The 21,879-nt window shown below is 65.6% G+C and overlaps 2 protein-coding genes across 2 annotated transcripts; one reads left to right on the top strand and one right to left on the bottom strand.

Annotated features, from left to right (window-relative positions):
* Positions 1 to 1,853: 1,853 nt before the first annotated feature.
* Positions 1,854 to 5,299, top strand: GNAT1 (G protein subunit alpha transducin 1). Its single transcript, XM_075432462.1, has 8 exons — positions 1,854 to 1,959; positions 3,378 to 3,420; positions 3,768 to 3,909; positions 3,996 to 4,153; positions 4,243 to 4,371; positions 4,459 to 4,588; positions 4,687 to 4,840; positions 5,109 to 5,299. Exons 1-8 carry the CDS (start codon positions 1,854 to 1,856, stop codon positions 5,297 to 5,299), a joined length of 1,053 nt encoding a protein of 350 aa, XP_075288577.1.
* Positions 5,300 to 6,331: 1,032 nt separating this feature from the next.
* GNAI2 (G protein subunit alpha i2) lies at positions 6,332 to 21,078 on the bottom strand. Its single transcript, XM_075432498.1, has 9 exons — positions 20,910 to 21,078; positions 12,794 to 12,836; positions 12,486 to 12,627; positions 11,916 to 12,076; positions 9,350 to 9,478; positions 8,336 to 8,465; positions 7,953 to 8,106; positions 7,379 to 7,586; positions 6,332 to 7,210 (listed from the first exon to the last, which is right to left on the bottom strand). The coding sequence occupies exons 1-8, from the start codon at positions 21,025 to 21,027 to the stop codon at positions 7,396 to 7,398; spliced, it is 1,068 nt and encodes a 355-aa protein (XP_075288613.1). The 5' UTR covers positions 21,028 to 21,078; the 3' UTR covers positions 6,332 to 7,210; positions 7,379 to 7,395.
* Positions 21,079 to 21,879: the final 801 nt, after the last annotated feature.

The following is a 21,879-nucleotide window of genomic DNA, read 5'->3' as shown; positions in this document are numbered from 1 at the left end:
TGGGGGAAGTACTGGTACACTAGGCTTTGGTACAGGGAGCTGGTACTTGGTGGCACTGGGCCATGGTGGGGGCAGAGGAATGCACGAGGGGCAATGGGGTGGTACAGGGCTCCTCTGGGCAGTATTTTCAGGCACTGGGGTCAGTGCTGGGAGGTCCTGGGCTGTACTGGGGGTAGTACTGGGGACGCTGGAGGTTGGTGCTGGGTGGTTCTGGGAGCACTAGGGGCAGAGTCATTACTGGAGAAGAGCCTCCACCAGGAGAAGTGCTGGAGCGTTAGAATCTGGTGCTGGGACCCGGTACGTGGTGATACTGGGAGCATGGGGTGGGGGAATGGTAATGGGCTCTACAGGGTGCACTAGAGATGGTAGTCGGGGGGCACTCTGGTCGGTACTGGGGCAACGGAGGTGGTACTGGGCTCCTCTGGGAAGCCCCAGGAGGCACTGGGGTCAGTGCTGGGAGGTCCTGGGCTATATCTGGGGCAGTACTTGGGGCATTCCTGAGCCGTACTGGGCACACTGGGATCAGTACTGGGTTGTGCTGGGAGCTCGTGGCTGAGCTGGGTCCGTTCGCCCCCTGGCGGCCGAGCCCGGCGCTGCAGGAGCCCAGCGGTGGGGGGGCGGCACTGGGGACAGCGCGGGGGGGGGGGTCAGGACACGGGGACACTGGGCTCTACTGGGGACGCCTGGGGGAGTCCTGGCAGGGCCTGGGGACACGGGGGGCGTGGGGACACAGAAGGGTTACTGGGGCATCCCTGGGGACACGAAGTGTTACGGGGGTGGCCAAGGTGGCAATGGGGTTGCTGGGAATACGGGAGGGGGGAACTGGTGGGGTAAGGACACTGGGGAGAGGCCTGAGGACATTAGAGGGGTCACTGTGGCTGGTGTGAGAGCACGGGGGTGGCACTGGGGTGCTCCTGGATGCTGGGAAGGGGTCTGGGGGGGGTTGGCCTGAGGACACTGTGGGGTGACTGAGATTGCTTTGGGGTATCAGTGGCATACTGGGATTTCTCCTTGGGATACTGGGCAGGGGCTTGGAGACCCTGGGGAGGGTGCCTGGGCATCCCTGAGGACATAGTGCACGTCTTGCTGGGGGGGGGGGTCCTGGGGACACTCTGGAGGGTGATAATGGGGTGGCCTGGGGATACTGGGCATGTGCTGGTGGGTGGCTGGGGGCACTAAGGGGTGGACCCGGGGACATTGGTCCTGGGAGGGACCCTGGGGGGACAGGGTGGGGTGACTGGGACTGGCATTTGAGCACGGGGGGGGGGGGGGGGGGGGGGGGTGTACCCCTGGGGACACTGGGAGGGGGCTGTGGGCACAGGTCCGGAGCTGGCGGGAATGCCTAGCACGAACTGGAGACAACGGGGACATTTCAACCCACTGCCCCCTGAAACTGCCAGATGCCAGCAGAGCTCCCCAGCTCCACCACCCCGCCGAGGTCCGCAGCAGAGCCGGAGCTGGGTGGGGGTCCCACACCCCTGGGAGCGGCCGGGTCACAGCGGGGGGGCTGGCCGGCCTTGGGCCCCCCCGGCAGAAGCGCTGACGCTGGGAGCCGTGGGATTGCTGAGCTCAGCCCGCTGCAGATTTAAGGGGGTTTATCGGGGGGGTGGCCCGGCTTAAGCCATGGGTGCTGAGCGCAGCACCCTGCCGGGCGGCCCCCCGGGACCTTGGCCCCGTCCTTGGCCCACATTGGGTGGGCGGTGGTGGCGGCGGTGGCGGCAGCGGGGCAGTCGGCGGCGGGCGCGGCGGGCGCAGGGAGGTGAGCGCTGGAGGCGGCGGGGGGCTGGAGCTCGTTGCCCATCCTGGTGCTGACCTCCAAGGAGCGGGTGAGCCGCAGGGCCGCGGAGCAGAGGATGGGCGCCGGGGCCAGCGCCGAGGAGAAGCACTCCCGTGAGCTGGAGAAGAAGCTCAAGGAGGACGCCGAGAAGGATGCCAGGACTGTCAAGCTGCTGCTGCTAGGTATGGGGGGGGCACCACACCCTGGGGGAGATACCCATCCTTTGTGCTGCTCACCCCAACAGCCCACCTGATATTCCTGTGACACCTCTCAGCCCCCTTCAACCCAACCAGCCCACCCCGATAGCCCCTCCTAAACCCAACCAGCCCACTCAATTGGCCCCGGCCCCCAGACGCACCCCCAAGCCCAAACAGCCTACCCTAACTGCCCAATAATGTTTCCCTGACTCCCCCACCACCCCTAAAACCAACCAGCCCACCCCAACAGCACCCCCATTCCCAGGCATCCCTAAACTCAACTCTTACACCTCAACAGCCCACTCAATATTTTCCTGATGCCTCCAGCACCCCTAAACCCAACCAGTCCACCCCAAGAGTGCCCCAAACAGCCTCCAGCTCTGATGCACCCCTAAAACCAACCAACCCACCCCAATAGCCCACCCAATGTTTCCCTGACTCCCTCAAACCCAACCAGCCTAGTCCAACAGTCACCCAACAGCCCCCTGCTCCTAAGCACCCCTAAACCTAACCAGCTCGCCCTAACAGCCCCTCAACATTTCCTTCACCCTCTCAGCATCCCTAAACCCAACGATCCCAAGACAACAGCCCCCCCCCTCATTTCTCTGACCCCCCCAGCACCCCTAAACCCAACCAGCCTATTCCCAGGCTCCCCTAAGCCAGCTCATCTCAACAGCTTTCTCAACAGCCACCCCCACCCCCCCCACCCCCCCCCCCTGCCAGGAACCCCAATCCCCACAACCCATCTCAACAGCCCACCCTAAGATACCCCAGCTTCCAGGTATCCTCCAAACCCAACATCTCCCCCACTCCAAGGCCCCTCCAGCCCCAACCAACCTACCCCAAGAGCTTTCACCAACACCACCTATGAGCACCCCACCTCCCAGCAGCCCCCTGCCACCCCATTCTCCCAGACACCCTCACGTACCCTCGTGCAGCCCATGCCACCACCCTCTGCCCAGCCCTGGGGTCTGTCCCTGTGGTCCCCCCAGCACTGCAGGTCTGTCCCAGTCCCTCCCAGCTGCCCCAGTGGTGCCCAGGGACTGGGATGCTCTGGACATGGTGGGACCATGGGTGACATTGCTGTCCTCCCATGTCCTCCTGTGCTGCCACAGGCTTGGGGCAGAAGGCGGTGGGTTGCGATGCTACCGTGTCCCCTACCCCTCCCCCGGGTCCCCAAGCGTGTCCCTGGCTGAGCCACCGCAGATCCCATTAACCGCAGCGGCTCAGCCCAGCCTTAATGCCCGCTGGCACCCGGCTGTAATCCCCCTGCCCTGCGCCGCGGACCTGGCATGGCCACCAGTGCCCCCTCGCCGTGCCAGGTGCTGGGGAGCCCAGCACGGAGCGCAGGCGGAGACGCTTGTGGCGTGGGCACCGCTGTGACCTGTGCTTTGTCCCCGCAGGAGCAGGGGAGTCGGGGAAGAGCACCATCGTCAAGCAGATGAAGTGAGTGCCAAGGGGTGCTGCCCGGCCGTGCCCCACGCTGCACCCACGGGCTGTCCCTGTCCCACTGCGCCTATGCCACAGCCATGGTGTACACCCACCCCTCAGCGCCTGGCTCAGCCCCACGGCACCCAGCTCAGCCCCGGGCTGCACCCATGGGTGCCACCACCCCACAACACCCTGCTAGGCCCAACACCGCAGTCATGGGTGTCCTCACAGCACATCTCAGCCCCACGCTACATCCATGGGTGCCACCACCCCATAGTGCCCAGCCCAGCCCCATGCTTCCCATGTGGGTGCCCCCTACCCCAGGGTGCCCAGCTCAGCCCCGTGCCCCACTCCCCGGCCAGGATTATCCACCAGGATGGTTACTCGCTGGAGGAATGCCTGGAGTTCATCGCCATCATCTACAGCAACACGCTCCAGTCCATGCTGGCCATCGTGCGGGCCATGACCACGCTCAGCATCCAGTATGGGGACTCGGCTCGCCAGGTGAGGAGCACCCCATGCTGGGCAGGGGGGTCCCACTAGCCCTGCCCCACTAGTCCCCAGCCCCGCTGAACCCCTCTCCCTCGTAGGATGATGCCCGCAAGCTGCTGCACCTCTCGGACACCATCGAGGAGGGCACCATGCCCAAGGAGATGTCAGACATCATCGGGCGGCTGTGGAAGGACACGGGCATCCAAGCCTGCTTCGACCGCGCCTCTGAGTACCAGCTCAATGATTCGGCTGGATAGTACGTGGGATGGGGATGGGGGGGTCAGAAAGGGGGTGGGGGTCTGGGGGTGCTGACCCCTGTCTCATGCCCATCGTGTGCCCGGCCAGCTACCTGTCAGACCTGGAGCGCCTGGTGACTCCCGGCTACGTCCCCACGGAGCAGGACGTGCTGCGCTCCCGTGTCAAGACCACCGGCATCATTGAGACCCAGTTCTCCTTCAAAGACCTCAACTTCAGGTGGGGGCCGTCACCCCGGCGAGGGCTGGTGCCAGGGGTTGGGCAGGGGGTGGGGGTGCTGACCCCCCCCCACCTTGTCCTGCCCAGGATGTTCGACGTGGGCGGCCAGCGCTCTGAGAGGAAGAAGTGGATCCACTGCTTCGAGGGGGTGACCTGCATCATCTTCATCGCAGCCCTCAGCGCCTATGACATGGTCCTGGTGGAGGACGACGAAGTGGTGAGGAAGGCTCCCAGGGCACACAACCTCCCCCTGGCTTCCTCCCCATCATGACGGGGGCGTCACCGTGGGGCTGACGGGGCTGTGTCCCTCCGCAGAACCGCATGCACGAGAGCCTGCACCTCTTCAACAGCATCTGCAACCACCGCTACTTCGCCACCACGTCCATCGTCCTCTTCCTCAACAAGAAGGACGTCTTCCTGGAGAAGATCAAGAAGGCCCATCTCAGCATCTGCTTCCCCGACTATGACGGTGAGGGCGGCGGCAGCTCTCCCACCGGGTGCAGGCGGGTGGTGGTGGGGTGGCCGCGAAGGGTTGGGTGCCAGCACCCTGCAGCAGCCACCCACCAGGTGTCCTCAGCAACCCATGCAAGCGATGCTGCTCAAGCTTTGCTCATCGACCAAGCAAGGTCTGCCCACGCCAGGGAGTGCTGGGTGATGCTGGGCAACGCTGGGCCAAGACCCATGGGGGGGCGGGGATCCGTCCCAGGAGAGGACCCCACTCACTGCCGTGCCACCAGGTCCCAACACCTACGATGACGCGGGCAACTACATCAAGCTGCAGTTCCTGGAGCTGAACATGCGGCGGGATGTGAAGGAGATCTACTCCCACATGACCTGCGCCACTGATACCGAGAACGTCAAGTTCGTCTTCGACGCCGTCACCGACATCATCATCAAGGAGAACCTCAAGGACTGTGGGCTCTTCTGAGCCCCAGCCCCAGCACCCCCTCCGCAGTCCGGGCCTCCCCCTCCCCCGGAGCCCAGCCCCACCACTGCCCCCACCCCACCTCCACAACCATCTCTACTTGCCCCGAACCCCCGGGATTTGACCCGCTCAGTCCCCAACACCTGGGTGGGGGTCACAGCCCCACTGCCCATCCCTGCCAGCCCTCCTGCCAGCCAGTGCTGCGGGACACACGATGCCTCTGGGTGCTGGGGGTCCCTGGGGCCTCCAGGTGCTGGGGGGCACTGGGTGACTCTGGGTGCTGGATGCCCTTGGGTGTTGGGGGTCCGTGGGTACCCTTTGGAGCTGGGGGGTGTGGGGAGGTCCTTTGGGCACTGAGGGTCCTTGGGTACCCCTTGGAGATGGGTGGTGTGGGGGGTCCCTTGGGTGCTGGGGGTCCCTGGGTACCCCTTGGAGCTGGGGGGTGTGGGGAGGTCCCTTGGGTGCCAGGGGTCCCTGGGTACCCCTTGGAGCTGGGGGGTGCTGGGGGGTCTCCAGGAACCCTTTGTAGCTGAGGGGTGCTGGGCATCCCCAGATGACCCTTGGCACTGGTGAGGCTGGGGGTCTCTGGGTGCCCCTTGATGCTGGGGGTCCCTGGGGGTCCCTGAGTGCAAGGGGTGCTAGATCTCCCTCGGGGCCACAGGGTGTCCCTGGGCACTGGGTGTCCCCAAGGACTGCGTGGCACTGGGGCCCATCGGGGTGCCAGGTACCCTCAGGTGCCACCACCCCCTCACTGCAGGGCCAAGGGGTGCTCATGGCCCCCCCAGCAGCTGAGCCAGCAGCACCGGGGGGGGTCAGCCCCTCACAACGTCCCAGCTCCCCCCCAGGGCTCCCACTGCCGCCCTCAGCCCGCGCCCGGGGGATGCTGCCGAGCCCCTGGGGCGATGCCAGCCCACTCCGCGCCCCTCGCCCCCCCCCAGCGACCCCCCCAGCCCTCCTAGAGGTGAAGCACCGACACCCACGCAGAGGTCATGGGCGGGGGGGGGACAGACACATCAGTATGTATATTTTTTTCCTCTTTTTTTTTTTTCCTTTCTACATTTTATTATTTCAAACCATGTGAACAATTCGGTAAAACATCCTGTGGGAAAAGCGAGGCCGCGGGCACCGGCTGAGGGGGCCCCCCCGGGCTGGGGGGGGACAGCGGGGGCCGCTCTGTACAGCGGGCTCTCCTCGCCCAACGCAACAGCTAGCCCTACAAAACTAGGCTTAGAAAGAGAGGGGGCGGGGGGGACACACACAGGCAGCGGGCAGCACCCCCTGCCCGCCCTCCTGCCCAGCCGCTGCCCGTCCCTCCGAGCGGCCGGGCGGGGGGCAGCGAGGCGGGGTGGGCTGCGGACCCCCCCCCCAAGGCACACGGTTGGGGGGTGGGCTGGCCACGGAGGACACCGCCACCACGTAGCACTTGACGCTTTTAAATAGTTTGGTAAAAAGGTTTCTCTAAAAAGCAACCTCGACCCAGCCGGTGTGGTGTGGTTTTTTTTGCGCGGTTTTGAATTTCTTTTTTTTTTCTTTTCTTCTTTTTCTGGTTTACGAAAAGGAATGTTGTCTGTTGTGTTTTCGGCCGGGTGGGCATCCCCGAGGGGACCCCCGTGTCCCCCCCCCGTGCCAGCAACACTTGCCATGTAAACAGTGAGAGTGCCAGGGCTCGGGAGCGAACGAACGGGGGGGTGGAGTGGTTCAGGACTTAAAAACCCAGATTAAAACCTCATCTTCCCCAGGAAGGCAGAAACGGTGACGCCGGTGAGGAGGAGGATGGCGGGGGGGACACGAGCCCTGCCACCACACCGGCACCCAAAAAGTCTCTTTAGGGGGTGGGGGCAGAGGGATGAAACCGAGGAGAAGCAGGAGTCGGGGGGCGGCACGGTTCTTCCTTCGCCGGCGCGGCCGCGGGTCCTAGGAGAGAGCGGGTGGTGAGCGGGTGGGCTCTGGGGACAGGGGGGCACAGGCAGCCCCCGCCAGCCTCTGCCACAGCAGGGACAGCCGGCAGCACCCGTCCCGTCCCCGGAAGGCGCTCCATGAGCATCCCATTCGGGGGGGGGCACCACCGGGACCACCACCCACCTGGGCAGCGCTGGCCCTCAGAAGAGCCCGCAGTCCTTCAGGTTGTTTTTGATGATGACGTCGGTGACGGCGTCGAAGACAAACTGCACGTTCTTGGTGTCGGTGGCGCAGGTGAAGTGGGTGTAGATCTCCTTGGTGTCCTTCCGCTTGTTCAGGTCCTCAAACTTGCTCTGGATGTAGCCAGCTGCCTCGTCGTACGTGTTGGACCCTGGGAGGAGGAGATGCTGGGCTGCCTCGTGGCTGCCCGGGGATGCCGGCACCCCCCTGTCACCGGCACCAAAGGGGTCTGGGCTTGGCTTGGCTCCCCACGATGCCCCGACGCCCAATGGATGCTCCACAGGCACGACGAGCCTCAGCTAAACCCCGCAGGGCTGCTGCCCCTTGTTGTGTGTCCCCCCCCCCCACCTTCCCCCATTCCTGGGGCAAACACCACCACACCCCACTTGCTGCCCCAACACATGGCTCCCCAGGCGCAGCAAAGCCACCACCTCCAACCCCAGCATCTCCTGCTACACCACCCGGAAAGGCTCTGCCCGCTGCTCCTGGCAGGGGGGCACCGAGAGCCCGGCGGTACCTGTGTACTCGGGGAAGCAGATGGTCAGGGGGCTGTGCACGATCTTCTCCTCGAAGAGGTCCTTCTTGTTGAGGAAGAGGATGATGGACGTGTCCGTGAACCACTTGTTGTTGCAGATGCTGTCGAACAGCTTCATGCTCTCGTGCATCCGGTTCTGGCGGGGAAGATGGCGGCCTGAGCCGGGCATGGACCCCCAGGCAGTGCCCGCCCCACTGCTGCCATCCCCGCTGCTCCTGCCTGCCTGGGCAGGGGATGCCAAGGGCCCTGCAAGGCTTGGGCCATGCTGGCCAGGGCACTGGTGGCCACCAGCAGAGGGGGTGCACCCCTGGGCCCCCCCAAAGAGGAGACAACTCGTGGTGCCAGGTCCATGCCCCCCGACTCACCATCTCCTCGTCTTCAGCCAGCACCAGGTCGTAGGCGCTCAGGGCCACGCAGAAGATGATGGCCGTCACCCCCTCGAAGCAGTGGATCCACTTCTTCCGCTCGGAGCGCTGGCCACCCACGTCGAACATCCTGGGCAGGGATGCGGCATGGCGACGGGCGGCAGGTCCCGGCCCCACCGCCCTCATCCTGCTCCCTGCCTCGGTTTCCCCGGCTGCCCGGAGCAGGAGCGGCACTGGGGTGGGCAGAGCACGGTGCCTCTGCCCCATGGATTTTGCTGGTGCCACGGATCTGCCCCAGCACCCACATCCCAGGGACAGGGGGGTGTCCGGGCTCATTTCCCAGCCGGAGCAAATCCTCGCCGTGATCTGGGCAGGCTCAGGCCGCCTTCCCCAGGGGATGTCAGCACGGTGCTCCCCCCGGACCACCCTCTCTGCCTCCGAACCACAGCCCTGGCGACACGCGATGAGGCACCGCCACCCCCGGGCTGGCACAGGGGTCCCCGCGAGCCCCCGCACGCGGGGAGGACCCCAGCAGATCTTTCTGCCGGCAGCTCCGTTGCCAAGTGACGAAATCCCCCGGGATGCGCGCGATGCCAGCCTTCTGCCTTGGAAACCGCAGCCCTGACTATTTCCCGTGGGTTTTCGGTGGAGAACAACCGTGGGCTGCCGGCGGGGACCAGTGCGGGTTCCCGAGCCCGAGACCCCCGGCTCCCGCCCTGCGCCCTTCCCGTGGCGGAAACGGCGTCACGGCACCCGGAGACGCCTTCCCCCTTGCCCTCCTCGCCAGAGGCTGGATCCGCCCCCGGGCCGAGCCCTGCGAGGCGTTTTTGAGGCTGCTCCAGCTATTTCGGCGGTTTCCGCTCTCTCCGAGGCAGCAGCTCCCGCCATGAGCAAAGCCGGGGAGGGGGGCTCGGTGCGTGCAGCGTGCAAGCAGGATCCAGCCCAAGATGGGAAGGAAGGGTTGGGGGTTATTTTTTGCCTTGGAAAAGACAAAAGGGAAAGGGTCGGACATACTTGAAGTGCAGGTCCTTGAAGGTGAAGTGGGTCTCTACGATGCCGGTGGTCTTCACCCTGGTGCGCAGCACGTCCTGCTGGGTGGGGATGTAGTCGGCACGGGCTATCCTCTCCAGGTCGTTCAGGTAGCTGGGGAGGGAGCAGAGAGGCGCTGGGGAAGCTGGACCGCGGGGCACGACCCACCCGAATCCCACGGGGCATCCCCACGCCGCCCCAGGGTCCCCTGCCCACAGCCCGGCACCATCCGGTTGGGGTGGGCAGCACCGAGCTGGGCAGCACAGCAGACCCCACCCGCACCCCGGGGTCACCCCGCAGGACGGGACGGCCAGCCGCCGGGGGGCCAAGGGGACACACAGGGACGAGGGATTGGGGGGCAGCGTGCCCGCACCGGGGGCCTGGCAGGGGAGGCAGCCGGGGCTGGGGGGCTCCCCCCATTCCCCCAGCCGTTTGCACAGGGGGAAACGGCAAGAGGAAAGTATTCACTGCTATGGCAACCGGCCGCAGCGCCGGCGGAAACAATCGATGGCGCCGTGCCATTTATAGTCAAAAAACACAAAGGGCCGGCGTCCTGGGAGGAAGCGGGATGCGGGAGGCCGGAGGGACGGGGAGCAGCGTGGCCGGGGGGCTGCTGCCCACCCCGAGCCCCCCAGGGCAGCACCGTGCTGCCCGGCCCTGCCAGATCCCGGCTGCCGGCAGCGGTGGAGGCTCAGGCCCCAAGCAGCCGCCGGGACAGGGTGAGGGATGCTGGGGGGGATCAAGGCGGGTTTCGATTTCTCCAGCTCACGTTGCTTTAATTGGGTTATTATAAACGGGCTCCTTTAAGCAAATTAGGCTTGCGCTAATTAAGGCCTTTGCAGCTCCGTAATCTGGTGAAAGCCAGATTACAGCTCGCGAGGCCGTGGGGATCCCCGGCTCCGATGGCAGCATGACTGCTCACCAGCTCCCGGGAAGCCCTCCGGCGTGCCGGGGCAAAGCCGGGGCCGCGGGCGCCCCGGGACCCTGCGCCAGGCGCGAGGGCGGGGGGGCCAGCACGCCGCTGCCACGGAGCAGCTCGAAAACAGCCGGAAACACACGCAGCCTCCGGCTGACAAAAAAACAGGAAACACTGCAGCAGGGCCGTGCGCGGCACCGACGGCACTCGGACCTTGCGCCCAGCCCCGGGGTGCTGGTGAGCACCCGCCCCGGCACCCCAAGGGGCTGCAGAGGAGGAGGCTGGGGGCTGCTGCAGAGGGTGGGGGTTGCGTGCCGGGCACGGCACGGGGCTGCTCATCCCCAGGGTGCCCCGTGCCGGCAGCGCCGCAGGCACAGCACCATCCCTGCAGGGATGGACAGGGCACTGGCTGCCGCACTGGCACCGCCGCGGGGCTGGAGAAAGGCTGGAGCAACAGCTCGAGGGGGCTCCTAATTTACAACGCCTGCATTGTGCCAAATGCTCCATAAATGCGCTTGCGGCGATACTCGATCTGCAGAACCTTTGCAGATGTATTTGCTCAAACCACGCACGCCAGCTGCCAGGCATCTGCCAGGTCACCCGCGCCTCCGAACCAGCACCCGCGGCTCTGCGCTGGCTGGGGAGCGACGGGGCTGAGCGGCACCGGGGCTGGGGAGGGCGGGAGGGCGGCTGCCGGGCAGGAGGAAGTGAAAACTGCGGGCGACGGAGGAGCTTCTCCGGGGTTGGTGCTTGCCGGGAGCTTTCCTGCAACCTCTTCCCCCCAGTGACCTCAGCGCCAAAGAGGGACTCGCCAGGGCCAAGCGGGAGGAGACGGCTGGGCTGGCACGCAGGAGGACCGAGCAGCCCCCGGGATGGCGGCGAGCCCTAGAGGTGCTCAGTCCCCGGCGTGGCCAGCCTTGGCGGGGGTTTGCCAGCACACTATGAGCTCCCCCGGGCACTGCTTTACCGCAACGGGTCTAGGCAGGAGGGCACTGTGCGAGCTGAGCGCAGCCTTGGCCGCTCTCCCTCTCCAGCAATCATACTTTAGGCAGATTAACTTATTTATTAAATCTCTTCGGGGATAAACCCAACCAGATGCAGGCAATTTATCTACCTAAACACTAGTTTGCTGGCTAATACGCTCGTGTAATGCCAGGTCTTTCCACATAAACTCAGCTAAAAAGTAAAAGAAAAGCCTCTTGTGCGTCCTGTTCCTCCTGTTCAGACATAAGGGTCCCCAGTGCTTTCTTTGGGGCTTTTTCTTGCCTTCGTAGCCCCCACGAAGGGCCATGAGGACGGGCAGGACCCCCGGCTGTGCTCACGTGGTGGGAGCCATCTCAGGGGGCCCAAGGGAGAGCATCCCCCCCGGGGAAGGGCAGTGGGCACAGAGCAGGGACGGGAGGGAGATGGCCCGGTGCCCCCCGCCCGGGGGACGCAGCACCCGGCCAGAGGAGGAAACAGCTTTCGAAACATCCACCTTCCCAGTTCTGCTCCGGCTCAGCCCCCGCGCCGGGTGGGAAGCGGCAGCTCCAGGCCCCAAGCCTGGCGATGGAGAAGAGCAGAGCCCAGGAGGACTAACGCGGCCTGCAGGGCTCAGATCCGGCCGAGCTGCGGGAGAGGAGCGGGGGTACTCACTAGGCAGCGGAGTCATTCAGCTGGTACTCTCGGGAGCGGTTAAAACAAGCCTGGACCCCGTTGTCAGCCCACAGCCTTCGGATCACGTTGGCCAGGTCCTCCGGCATGATGCCCTGCTCCTCGGCAGTGCAGGAGAGCGCAAACAGCTGCCGAGCATCGTCCTGCAGGGAAAAAACACGGCTTGAGCATCGGCACTGGATTATCAAAGCTCGCTCTGCCCCAAAGGCATTGGCACAGGCTGCCCAGGGAAGTGGTGGAGTCACCATCCCTGGAAGTGTTCAAAAAACATGTGGATATGGCACTTACAGACATGGTGGTGTTAGGTTGACGGTTGGACTTGATGATCTTTGAGGTCTTTTCCAACCTTAACGATTCCATGATTCAAAGGACCTGACCGGAGCCCACCGTGTCCCACCCAGGCAGCAGGGCAGGAGCACCAGTGGTGGACAGGGACAAGACCCAAGAGAAGCAGCGGGACCCCCTCCCCTGCACCCATCCAGGGCCCATCTGCTTTTGCCCCCAAAAGACCCCCACCCCTGTCAGGTATGGAGGGAGCAGGAGGGCACCCACCGCTCTGGAGGAGTCTCCAAAGTCAATCTGGAGGTTCCCCATTGCCTTGATGATGGCCATGATGGACTGGATGGTGTTGCTGTAGACCACAGCTTTGTACTGCCGGCATTCCTCCTCTGAGTAGCCATCCTCATGGATGATCCTGGGGCAGGGGAGAGACACAGGCAAGATCAGCCCTTTCCTGGGTACCCGGGGTGCTGCTCCCCACCAACACCGGTGGGGAGCTTTCCCCAGCTGCCACCGGTTTTGGAACCCGTGGCCGAGGTCTGCGTGGTGTCAGCCACAGCGACAGTGCGGGGACCACTCACTTCATCTGTTTGACGATGGTGCTCTTCCCAGACTCGCCAGCACCTGTGGAGAAACGAGAAGGGGCGACTAGCAGTGAGGTGCTGCCCAAAGCCGAGGACCCCCCGCCTTCTGGGACCCCCGCAGCCTAGGGAGGCAGGGCAGCAGGCACCCCAGCCACTGCGGAAGAGCTCCCAGCGTCAGCCAGAGTAGATGCTTGGACGGCACCGGGAATGTCAGGGCCAAGAAAGTTGGAGGAAAAGGCAAGCCAGGGGGGTATCTTGCCATAGCTCCTGAGGGGAGAAACGTCACCTGCTCCAGGCCAGGAAAATGGCATCAATGCATTAATGTTTGCCCCGCAGTCGTGGCACGCTGCAGCCCAGACGACTGGCAGCCCCGCCTTCGGCTGAGCTTGGGGAGCCCTTGCAACAGGGGGGCTAAGCCCTGCCCATCACAGCTCCAGGCAGAGCCTGAGCTTCCCCATCCCACATCCCTACCACGCCGGGGGACGATGGAGGCTGGCCTCGCCGCGTGCCCACGGCTGGAGCCGGCAGCGGCCAGGATGCGGAGATGTTCGTGCCAGCAGGTACGGGCAGGGGCCGGGCACCCAAAGCTGAGCACCCCCGGAACTCGGGAAGAAGCTGCCGCCTCCGCCAGCCAGCTCGGCAGCTCCCGGTGGGATCTGCCGCCCCCGGGTTGATTTTTAAATAGCCCGCACTTTCCAGCCTGCCGGGTCCCGTGTCCCAGCCCGGCTGCGGAGGCGGCTGCCAGCAGGGAAAGCCGACAGCCTTTGGGGTGGGTTTATTTTTTAGCATCTGAACGCAGGATGCCAGGGGTTCAGAGGGGACGGCCAGGCCACCTAAGGCTCCCCCTCCGCCACCCTGTCCCTCTTGGGGATGTCATCCCGGAGCAGGGGACGTGCAGCTCCCAGCCCAGCCCTCCCTTCCCGGGCCGGGAGTGGGGAAGGAGCAAAGTCACCCCGGCTGCAGAAAAAGGGAAGCTCAAAGGGGAAGCTGCAAGGGATGGCGCATGTCCCTTGTCCCCTCTCTGGGCAGGGAGTGCCACCAAGATGGATGAGCGCCTGGCTCGCCTCACCCCAGGACACCCAGTGGGATGAGCGCCCTTCGGCCAGGGACCCATGCTGTCCCCGCTCCAGGTGCCAGTCCCAGGGGATCCCCGAGCCGAGCCCGGCGCCGTGTCCTCTCCCAGCCCTTGTGGGGGATCTCCCTGCTGCTGCCCTCAGCCCCGGAGCTGCCCTAATGGGGGGCCCCAAGCAGGCAGCGGCAGGGCTGTGCCAGCACAGCCGCAGAGGGGGAAGAGAGATTACAGAGGAGTTTAAAAAAAATAAAAGAAATTTTTTAAAAAATGGAGATTATGCTAAAATTAACCAGGAAAAACAGCCAGCCATGCCAGCTGAGACACGGTGGCAGGGAGAGAACGCCTTGTGCCCGTGCGCATGTGGGTGCCACCAGCCAGGGCACGGAGACCCCCAGGCTGGGGCCATACCGGGGCCGCAGAGACCCCCTATTTACTGCCACAACCACCCTGCTCCACGGTTTCCGTGCTGTACACGCTGGGGGAGAGGCTTTGCCCAGCCCCGAGGCGAGCGTTCGGCTCGGCGGCGGCTCCCCAGTGCCACTGGGACCCGGCACCGGCCGGCTCTGCCGACCACATCGCGGTGCTGACGCGGCACCCGGCACAGCCCGGCCAACGCCGCTGGGCCGGCCCTCGTGGTCAGCGCTGGCAACTCCTGCCCAGAGCTGGGAGCAGGGGAGGGAAAGGACTCTGCGTATCCCTTCATTTTTTCCGTTAAATATCTCTGGTTTCTGGCAAGGCCGCCCCGTGCTGCTAGGCTCGGTGGCCAGGACCGGCTGCATTCACTGCACCTTTCCCAATGGGTGCCTGGACAGGGAAACTGAGGCAAGACAGCAAGAGGACCCTGCTCGTGAGCATCCCCAGGGCGAGGTGCCAGGCAGTCGTCCCCCAGCCTCCCGCTCTGCCTGCCCCTGCCTGCCACTGCCCCTGCCCAGGGGGGAACAACCCCTCCGGGACCTCCTGCAGGGACCTGCCTCCAGCAGGGCGGCAGGCGCTGGCAGCCGACGCCGGCCATCTCCCCTCGGCTCCGGGCTCCCTCCCCGCAGCCTGCGGAAGGCGGCCGTCCCATTGCCCCCCCATTTCAGGCTTGCACCTCTGCTCGCCCGGCACGCGAGCCCGCGGGGAGCAGAAATTCAGGTCTGGGTTAATGACACCTCCGGCTGCCCCGCCAGCGCCCAGAAGGAAGCCAGGACGGCCGCAATCTGTCCGCCCCTCTCCCGTTTCCCTTTCAAATCACCGCCTTTGCCTCACGGAGGGGCCAGGTAACTGCCAGCCGTGCCCCCCCAGCTCCCACCGTGCCCAACGGGTGCCCCAGCACCCCCATTCCCACCCAGACGGGGCGGAGGGGACCCCTCCTGGCCCCCCCAGCGAGCGTGGCGGAGGGGAAGGGTTTCCAATCCCCGGAAAACCCCGTCCGCCGTCCATTCAGCCCAGCAACAATCCCCGGGCAGGGCGCCAGCCCAGGCATCGGGGGCACCGGGAGAGCCCCCCCGCCATGGGGTGACCCCGCCGCTGGGCTCTCTCCAGCCCTGCCTGCTCCCTGCCTGCCCGCCGGGACCTGGCAGTGCTCGGTCCCCGAGCAGTGCCTCTCAAAAATAAGGGGGGAAGTGCTCTCTTAGGCTGCTTTCACCCTTTTTTCGTTAAAAATAATCTTCAAAAATTTAAAATAAGCAAGTAGCTGCCCGGCTACAAAATACCCTGTTAACGCACCAGCGAGAAATTTCTTTAGCCAACATGTATTTTGCAGCCACGATTTAAGCTGCCTTCTGGCCAGCATATATTTAATGCAATATACGTTGCATATTTCTGGCCAGCACATATTTAATTCCACATACTTAAGCAGCTGGTCACAAGTTTTGGGGTCCACCTCACCCCTCATTGCCAAGAGAGGATTTTCCACCTCGCCGCACGGCACCATCCTGTTTAATGCCTTCAAATGTCCAGGCGCGGATGGAAGCGATTCATAGCTGGAAAATATTTCTTATTACGGTGGAGAAGCTGGAATTTAATCCACCAGCAGGTCCGGTGGGCTGCGGAGCCCACCCCCTTAGCACCCATGGGGTCCGCGCCATCAAACGGGACTTTCAAAGGTGTGTGTTAAAAGCAGAGTTACCGTAAAGACTCAAAAAATACTAATAAAAAGAGATTCTCCTTGACATTTTCCTTCCTACCTAAAATAGATGGAAAATTGCTGTAAAAATAATCGCGTTTTTTTAAAACCCCGCAGCGACACGGGGTGTTTTTCCCAGGGGCCATCCCGTTGCGACGCAGGGCTGGCCGCTTCCCAGGAGAAGCCCACGCATCGGCACCCGGTGGGATGCTGTGTCCTGGGCAGGACCCCCAAAAAATGGGGGGCACCAGGGAGGCACAGACCCTCCCGTCCAAGGCAGCTGATGGGAGACATGGCTCAGCCCGGAAAAAAACCCACAAAAATAAATAAAACAGAAACAAATCGGCAACGGGAAGGACGTTCGGAGCACACGGGGGAGGAGGGGCCGGGCTGGGGATGTTTTCCCGGGGGGAGCACGGCAAACGCACCCCCGGTGCCCACAAGGGCTGCCGGTGTTGGCAGGCTGGACAAAACCATCCTTGTGCTGTTTTTTTCCAGGAATCCCGGAACTTTGCTGCTGTTTCACCCCCGCGGTGGCCGGAGCAGTCCCTCGCCCCCCGCACCAGCCATGCCAGCACCGGGGCGGCTGGGGAAGAGCCCCCCACGCCTCGGCAGCAAGCGGCCCCCTCCTCCCGCACACATTTGGGGTCACCAGCATCAATGTGGGGGCTCAGCCCTACAACGGGGGGTTCCTGATGACTGTCACCCACCACGCCTCCCCAGCCGCTCCGGGCACGGCGATGCCACAATACTCGCGGTGCGTCCCCCCCCAAATGCCCAGTGCAGCCCGTGCCGGAGAGCTGTCCCTGGCGGTGCCGTGCCCCTGCGCCTGGGTGCCAGCATCCCCTCCGTCCCGCCCTGATGGCGTCGGGGTCACCCGCCAGCGCAGCTGGGATGCCGCCGGCACCCTGCTCCCCCCCGGGTTACCCGCCAGCGGGGGCAGAGGATTACTCAGCTGCCCCGGCTCCGGTGATTCAGCCAGCCTCCGGCCCGGAAACCCGCACTCCAGCCTGGAGCAGGAACCCAGCGGCTGCGGAGAGGCCAGGCTGGCCCCGGCACAGTGCTCGGGCACACCGCGATCCCAGCCCCGGCACCCACAGCCCTAGGTGGGCTTAGCTCATGGGAGACCTTCTTCTGTATATCTGTGTGTAAAGCAGTATATATATATGCTTTTTAATACATATATATTAAAAAAATTATATATATATATTGCACCACATAAAAAAGCAATATATATATACAAAAAAGTAATACATATACACACACACACAAAAAAGATATTTTTAAATATAAAAAAATGTTTCTAATACTCACATGTAAAAAAAAAATGTATATATATACACATAAGCCTGTCGCCTCTCCTGGGCAAAGCCTAAGCACTCATCTCGGAGCAGAGGGCAGCTGCCTGCACCTGCGACGTCACCAGCGGGGACACCGGGGTGACCCGTCCCAGGGCGTGGGTGCCAGGCTCCTTCCTCCCGTCCCATCCCGAGCCTGGCTGCCAGCTCCAGGGGGTTGGATGCGGGGTCCCCCCGGATCTAACAGCACCGAGCTCTTCCCTGCTCCCCCTGCACCGCAACACCTCCCAGTCCATGGCCAGAAACACCATCGGGGCCCCACTGGTGTCCCCGCCGATGGGGGGACTTGGTCCCCTCCTGTCACCCCAGGCTGGGGCAGGAGGGAGGACAAAAACAAACCCCCAGGACAGGACAAAGCGCAGCAAACCGGGTGGCTCGCACACAAGCCCAGGGCAGCGCCGGGGCAACGCAGCCTCCGAAAGTCGCAGCTGGTCCCTCCCTTCCTCTATTTTTATGCAAGCCCTAAAAAAAAATACATAACGCTGCCGAGCCCTGCCCCAGCTACCGGCTCGCCCAGGCAGGGTCCTGTGCTGGCGGCTGCCTGCGTGCCTTGCCCCGGTGCGACCCAGCCTGGGTGGGGTGTGAGGGGAGCATCCTCGCCACGGGGTTTGCACCTCCAGCATCGAAAACCGCCCAGGATGGACCTGACCCAACCACCACCGCCGACTCCTGAGCGGCCGAGAAACCCTTCTGCGCTCCTAATCCTCCAAAGATAAGGAGCTGGGGGCTCCGAGCGCGGCGAGCGCTTGCCTGCCGCCGAGCCTGAGCCCCCAGAGCACCCTGACAGGGAGGTGGGTGGGCAGCACCCGACCTCCACGGCCGCCTGGCACCAACGGCCGGCGACCCCAGCAGTCTGAGCCCTGGTGATACCCAGGAGCCGGCGTCGGCACCAGCAGCACTGCTGCACGGCGTGGATGCTCCGGGGCTGGGGACCTTTGGGTGCTGGCGGCAGCTCCTGGCCTCTCCCAGCACCAACACCTTGGGAGGTTGCTGGTTTCCAGTGGCAGGGAGGGAATGCTTCGTTAGGGGGGACGATTGCTTCGTTAGGGGGGACGATTGCCTCGTTAGGGTCTTCTCCCCATCGGAGACCGGAGCTTCAAACCATCCCGCCAGCGACCGATTTGGCAGAGCCGGCAAACGGCACAGCAGAACCCCGGGCCAGCGGCAGGCGCCGGGGCAGGATCGGTGCTGTGCCAGGCCTGCAGTGCTGGGTGCCATCAGCGGGTCCTGCCTGCCCCTGTCACGGGTCCAGCCCTCTCGAGGAATGGCAGAAGCGGGCTCGTGGCCACACACGGGGCACGGCACCGAGCCACGGCGGCTTCACCAGTCACCCCAAGCCCTCCCCGGTGCCCAGCACGGTCCCGCGCTCCCGCTTGCCATCACCGCGCACCGAGACCGGTGCTGCCCACTCACACCGCGGCCGGCCCCCCGGCATGGCTGCGGGACGGCACGAGTCGCCGGCAAAAGCCACAGCGGTGCTTGGAAGAGGCACCTCCGATTTGGCACGGAGGTTGAAACCATTTTCCTCCCTAGTTCTTCCTCCCAAATTTTCCGCCCCGGGGAGGCAACGCCGGCCCCACCTCCCCAGCCGCTCCCCGACGGCTCGGGAGGATTTTCCGGCCGCGGCTCGGAAACGGGCAGCAGCGACCCAAGGCTCCGGCGCTATTTACACCTGAACAGCTGCGAGGGGAAAGAATGAACTTTGAAAAAAAAAAAATTAAAAAGAGCCATTTTGCTCTATTTTTGGCTTTAGAAACCAGCTGAGATCAGAAACGTCACTCGTAAATGCTGGCCTCCTGCCTCCGCTTCGGCACGGAGCGGGACGCGGGGAAAGGGACGCCGGCCAGGCAGCCCCCACCATGATCCTCGGCGATCAGCGAGCCCCCGCCCGGGCTCCCACATGCCACGCCGGGGCGATGCTGCCCACCAGCCCCCTCGGAGCCTCCCAGCCCCCGGCACCGTTATCCCACGCCGGGCAGCGGTCCGAGCGGAGCAGTGCCCGGCGCGGGAGCAGCTCACGGCGAAGGGGGGACCACGTGTTTCCCCCACAGCCTGCCAGCCCCGTGGGGTTTCGCTCCAGCGGAGCCCTCCCCACCCCGGAAACCAGCGGGGCAGCGAGCTCGCACCACCGGCGAGCCCCCCGCGACGGCGCAGACCCCCACCCAGCCCCCCGCGAGAGGGGTCTCGCCAACGGCACGGCTCACGCCGAGCCCAAAAAGAGCGTAAAGCCAAAAAACCCCGGCGCTCCGTTAAAGGAGCGTTTCGAGGCGTCGGCGCGGTATTTCTCAAGGCAGGCAGGGGTTGAGCAAATACAGGGCTGCCGGATTTCGGCGTGACTTCCTGCTGCCGCCGGCTTCCTTCGCCGCCGGGCGACGAGCCCAAAGACATTTTCTGCCGGGGATTTCTCGGCCCGCCCCGGCTCCCGCCGCCCCGCGTGCTCCCGCGTCACCGCCGGAGCGAGGCCCTCCCTGGGAATTTCGGAAAGGGAATAAAAAAAACCCAGCTGGGAGTTATTAAAAAAAAGAGAATAAATTAAAATAAGTAAGCGGCGGCCTTGCCCGCAGGCACGGGGCAGGTCTGCCAACGCCCACGGGAGCATCGCCGGGCGCTCTGGAGAGCGCGAGCGGCCCGTTATCGGTGTGAAAACGGGGTACCCGTGGGGCAGAGCTGGCCGAGCCCCCCACCTCCGCATGGCGAGGGGGGTGCGAAGGTGGGATGGAGGGGCTCAGGCCCGTCCCAGCGCCCCAGCACAGGGCAGCGGGTGCCCGCTGGCCCCGTTACCCCCTCCCCAGCCAGCCTGGGGCTGGGCAACAGGAGCCCGCAGAGGGGCCCCCCAGCACGGGTGGGCAGCCGGGGGTCCCGGGCAGGCAGGATGGGGTGCCCAGGCTTGTGAGGTCTTTACTGGGGGGCCCAGCCAGGAGGGTGGGGATGCCCCCCCTTGCACCCCCAAGGGGTGTGCCCAGGCTGGACACGGAAGGGGCTGGGGGGGGCGGCACCTCAGCAGGGTGGGGCTGGCACCCCACTTCTGGGGGGAGCCCCCTGGCCCCGCGTGGGGCTGCCACCTTGCTCCTGGGGGACACCCAAGGCTTGCTGCAGTGCCAGCACCCCCCTCCCTGGGGGCATCCCCAAAGCAGGGGGTATGGCGGGCACACCACTCCAGACGGGATCCCCAAAGTGTGGGGTATGGCCAGAACCCCACTCCGTGGAGGGATCCCCGAGACCTGCTGCAGGGCCAGCACTCCACTCCTGGGGGGCATCCCTGGGGCCAGGGATGGGGTCAACACCCCACTCCTGCGGGGGGGATCCCCGAGGCCTGGGGCGGGACCATCACCCACTGCTGGGGGGATCCCGGGCGCCCGGGGCGGGGCCGACACCCCACTGGGGGGGGGGGCCCGACGCCTGGGCTGGGCCCAGCATCCCCCTCCCGGGGCATCCCCGGGGCGGGGCAGGCCCCCCCCCGCCGGCTGGCGCCCAGGGTCTCGACGGGGCAGCGCGGGGCGGGGGCGGCGGGGCCGCGCGGTTCCGCCGGCGCGGGGGGGGGAGTGGCGGGGAGGGGGGCGTCCCGGGGGGTCTCACCCAGCAGCAGCAGCTTCACCTCCCGCGCCGCCTTCTCGCCGTCCTCCCGCAGGTTCTTGTCGATCATGCGGGAGCGCTCGGCGGCCGCCTTGTCCTCGGCGCTCACGGTGCAGCCCATGGCGGCGGCGGCGGCGGCGGCGGCGGCTGCCTGCGCGCGCCCGCGGCTCTGCCCTGCCCGGCCCTGCGCGGCGCCGCGGGGCGGGGCCGGCGGAAAGGGCGGGGACGAGGGGCGGGACCAGGAGGGGGGCGGAGCCGCAGGGAGCGGCGGGCCGAGGGGCGGGGCCTCAGCCCTGACCGACGGGACGGGGCCCCCGCGCGGCAGCGGCGGGCAACGGCGGGCGGTGGGGCCACGGCGGGCGGGGATACACCGAGTCTGGGGGCTGGGCTCCAGGCCTGGGGTCCCTCGGGGGCAGCCCCTGGGGCACCCGGCAGCTCTTGCCCAGGGCAGGGTTCCCCTGGGGACGGGACCCCCCGGCTCCGTGCCAGCCCCGCGGCGGAGCCTCGCCCCCCGCCCGGGCCCCCCGGCCCCGCTCACCCCCAAACCGGCGCTCGCCGAGCAGGGGGTTATGGGGGGGGGGGCAGCGAGGGCTGCTCGCATTTGGAAGCCGCCATGCCGGAGGAAGGGGTGCAGCATCCTCCCACGCGGCCCAGCCGTGGGGTCCGTGGCCCGTGGGCCCGGCGTGGAGGGAGCAGGGCCGTTCCCGTGGGAGCGGGCCGCGGTGCTAACGAGGCTGCGCTAACGAGCTGGCTCTGTGCCCGGGGCTGGGGCCGGCTGGAGTAAAGCCCCGTGCCCACGGGTGGGGGAGAGAGGGGTCCCGGGCCGGGGGGGGAGGGGCTCACCCCCACCGCACGCCGTGCCACGAGCAAGGGCTGGGGGGGCTTGGGGCTGTCGCCGGGGGGCACCAGGCACGGTATGCCTCCAGCCTCTCTCCCGCAGGAGTCCCGCTCCCCAGGGCTCCCACTCCCACGG

The sequence above is a fragment of the Opisthocomus hoazin genome, chromosome 11 (assembly GCF_030867145.1).
Source record: "Opisthocomus hoazin isolate bOpiHoa1 chromosome 11, bOpiHoa1.hap1, whole genome shotgun sequence".
Classification (NCBI taxonomy): Eukaryota; Metazoa; Chordata; class Aves; order Opisthocomiformes; family Opisthocomidae; genus Opisthocomus; species Opisthocomus hoazin.
Note: the sequence above shows the minus strand (reverse complement) of the source record. Positions and strands in the feature narration are given on the sequence as shown.

Bases quoted from the DNA above. Each gene is read 5' to 3' on its own strand.
- GNAT1 (XM_075432462.1), top strand. From the start codon at position 1,854: ATGGGCGCCGGGGCCAGCGCCGAGGAGAAGCACTCCCGTGAGCTGGAG. The intron at 3,910-3,995 runs GTGAGGAGCACC...TCTCCCTCGTAG, and splicing joins ATGGGGACTCGGCTCGCCAG to GATGATGCCCGCAAGCTGCT. The intron at 4,589-4,686 runs GTGAGGAAGGCT...GTCCCTCCGCAG, and splicing joins TGGTGGAGGACGACGAAGTG to AACCGCATGCACGAGAGCCT.
- GNAI2 (XM_075432498.1), bottom strand. From the start codon at position 21,027: ATGGGCTGCACCGTGAGCGCCGAGGACAAGGCGGCCGCCGAGCGCTCC. The intron at 8,107-8,335 runs GTGAGTCGGGGG...CTTCCCCGCCAG, and splicing joins TGGCTGAAGACGAGGAGATG to AACCGGATGCACGAGAGCAT. The intron at 7,587-7,952 runs GTACCGCCGGGC...TCCTCCTCCCAG, and splicing joins CTGCTTCCCCGAGTACACAG to GGTCCAACACGTACGACGAG.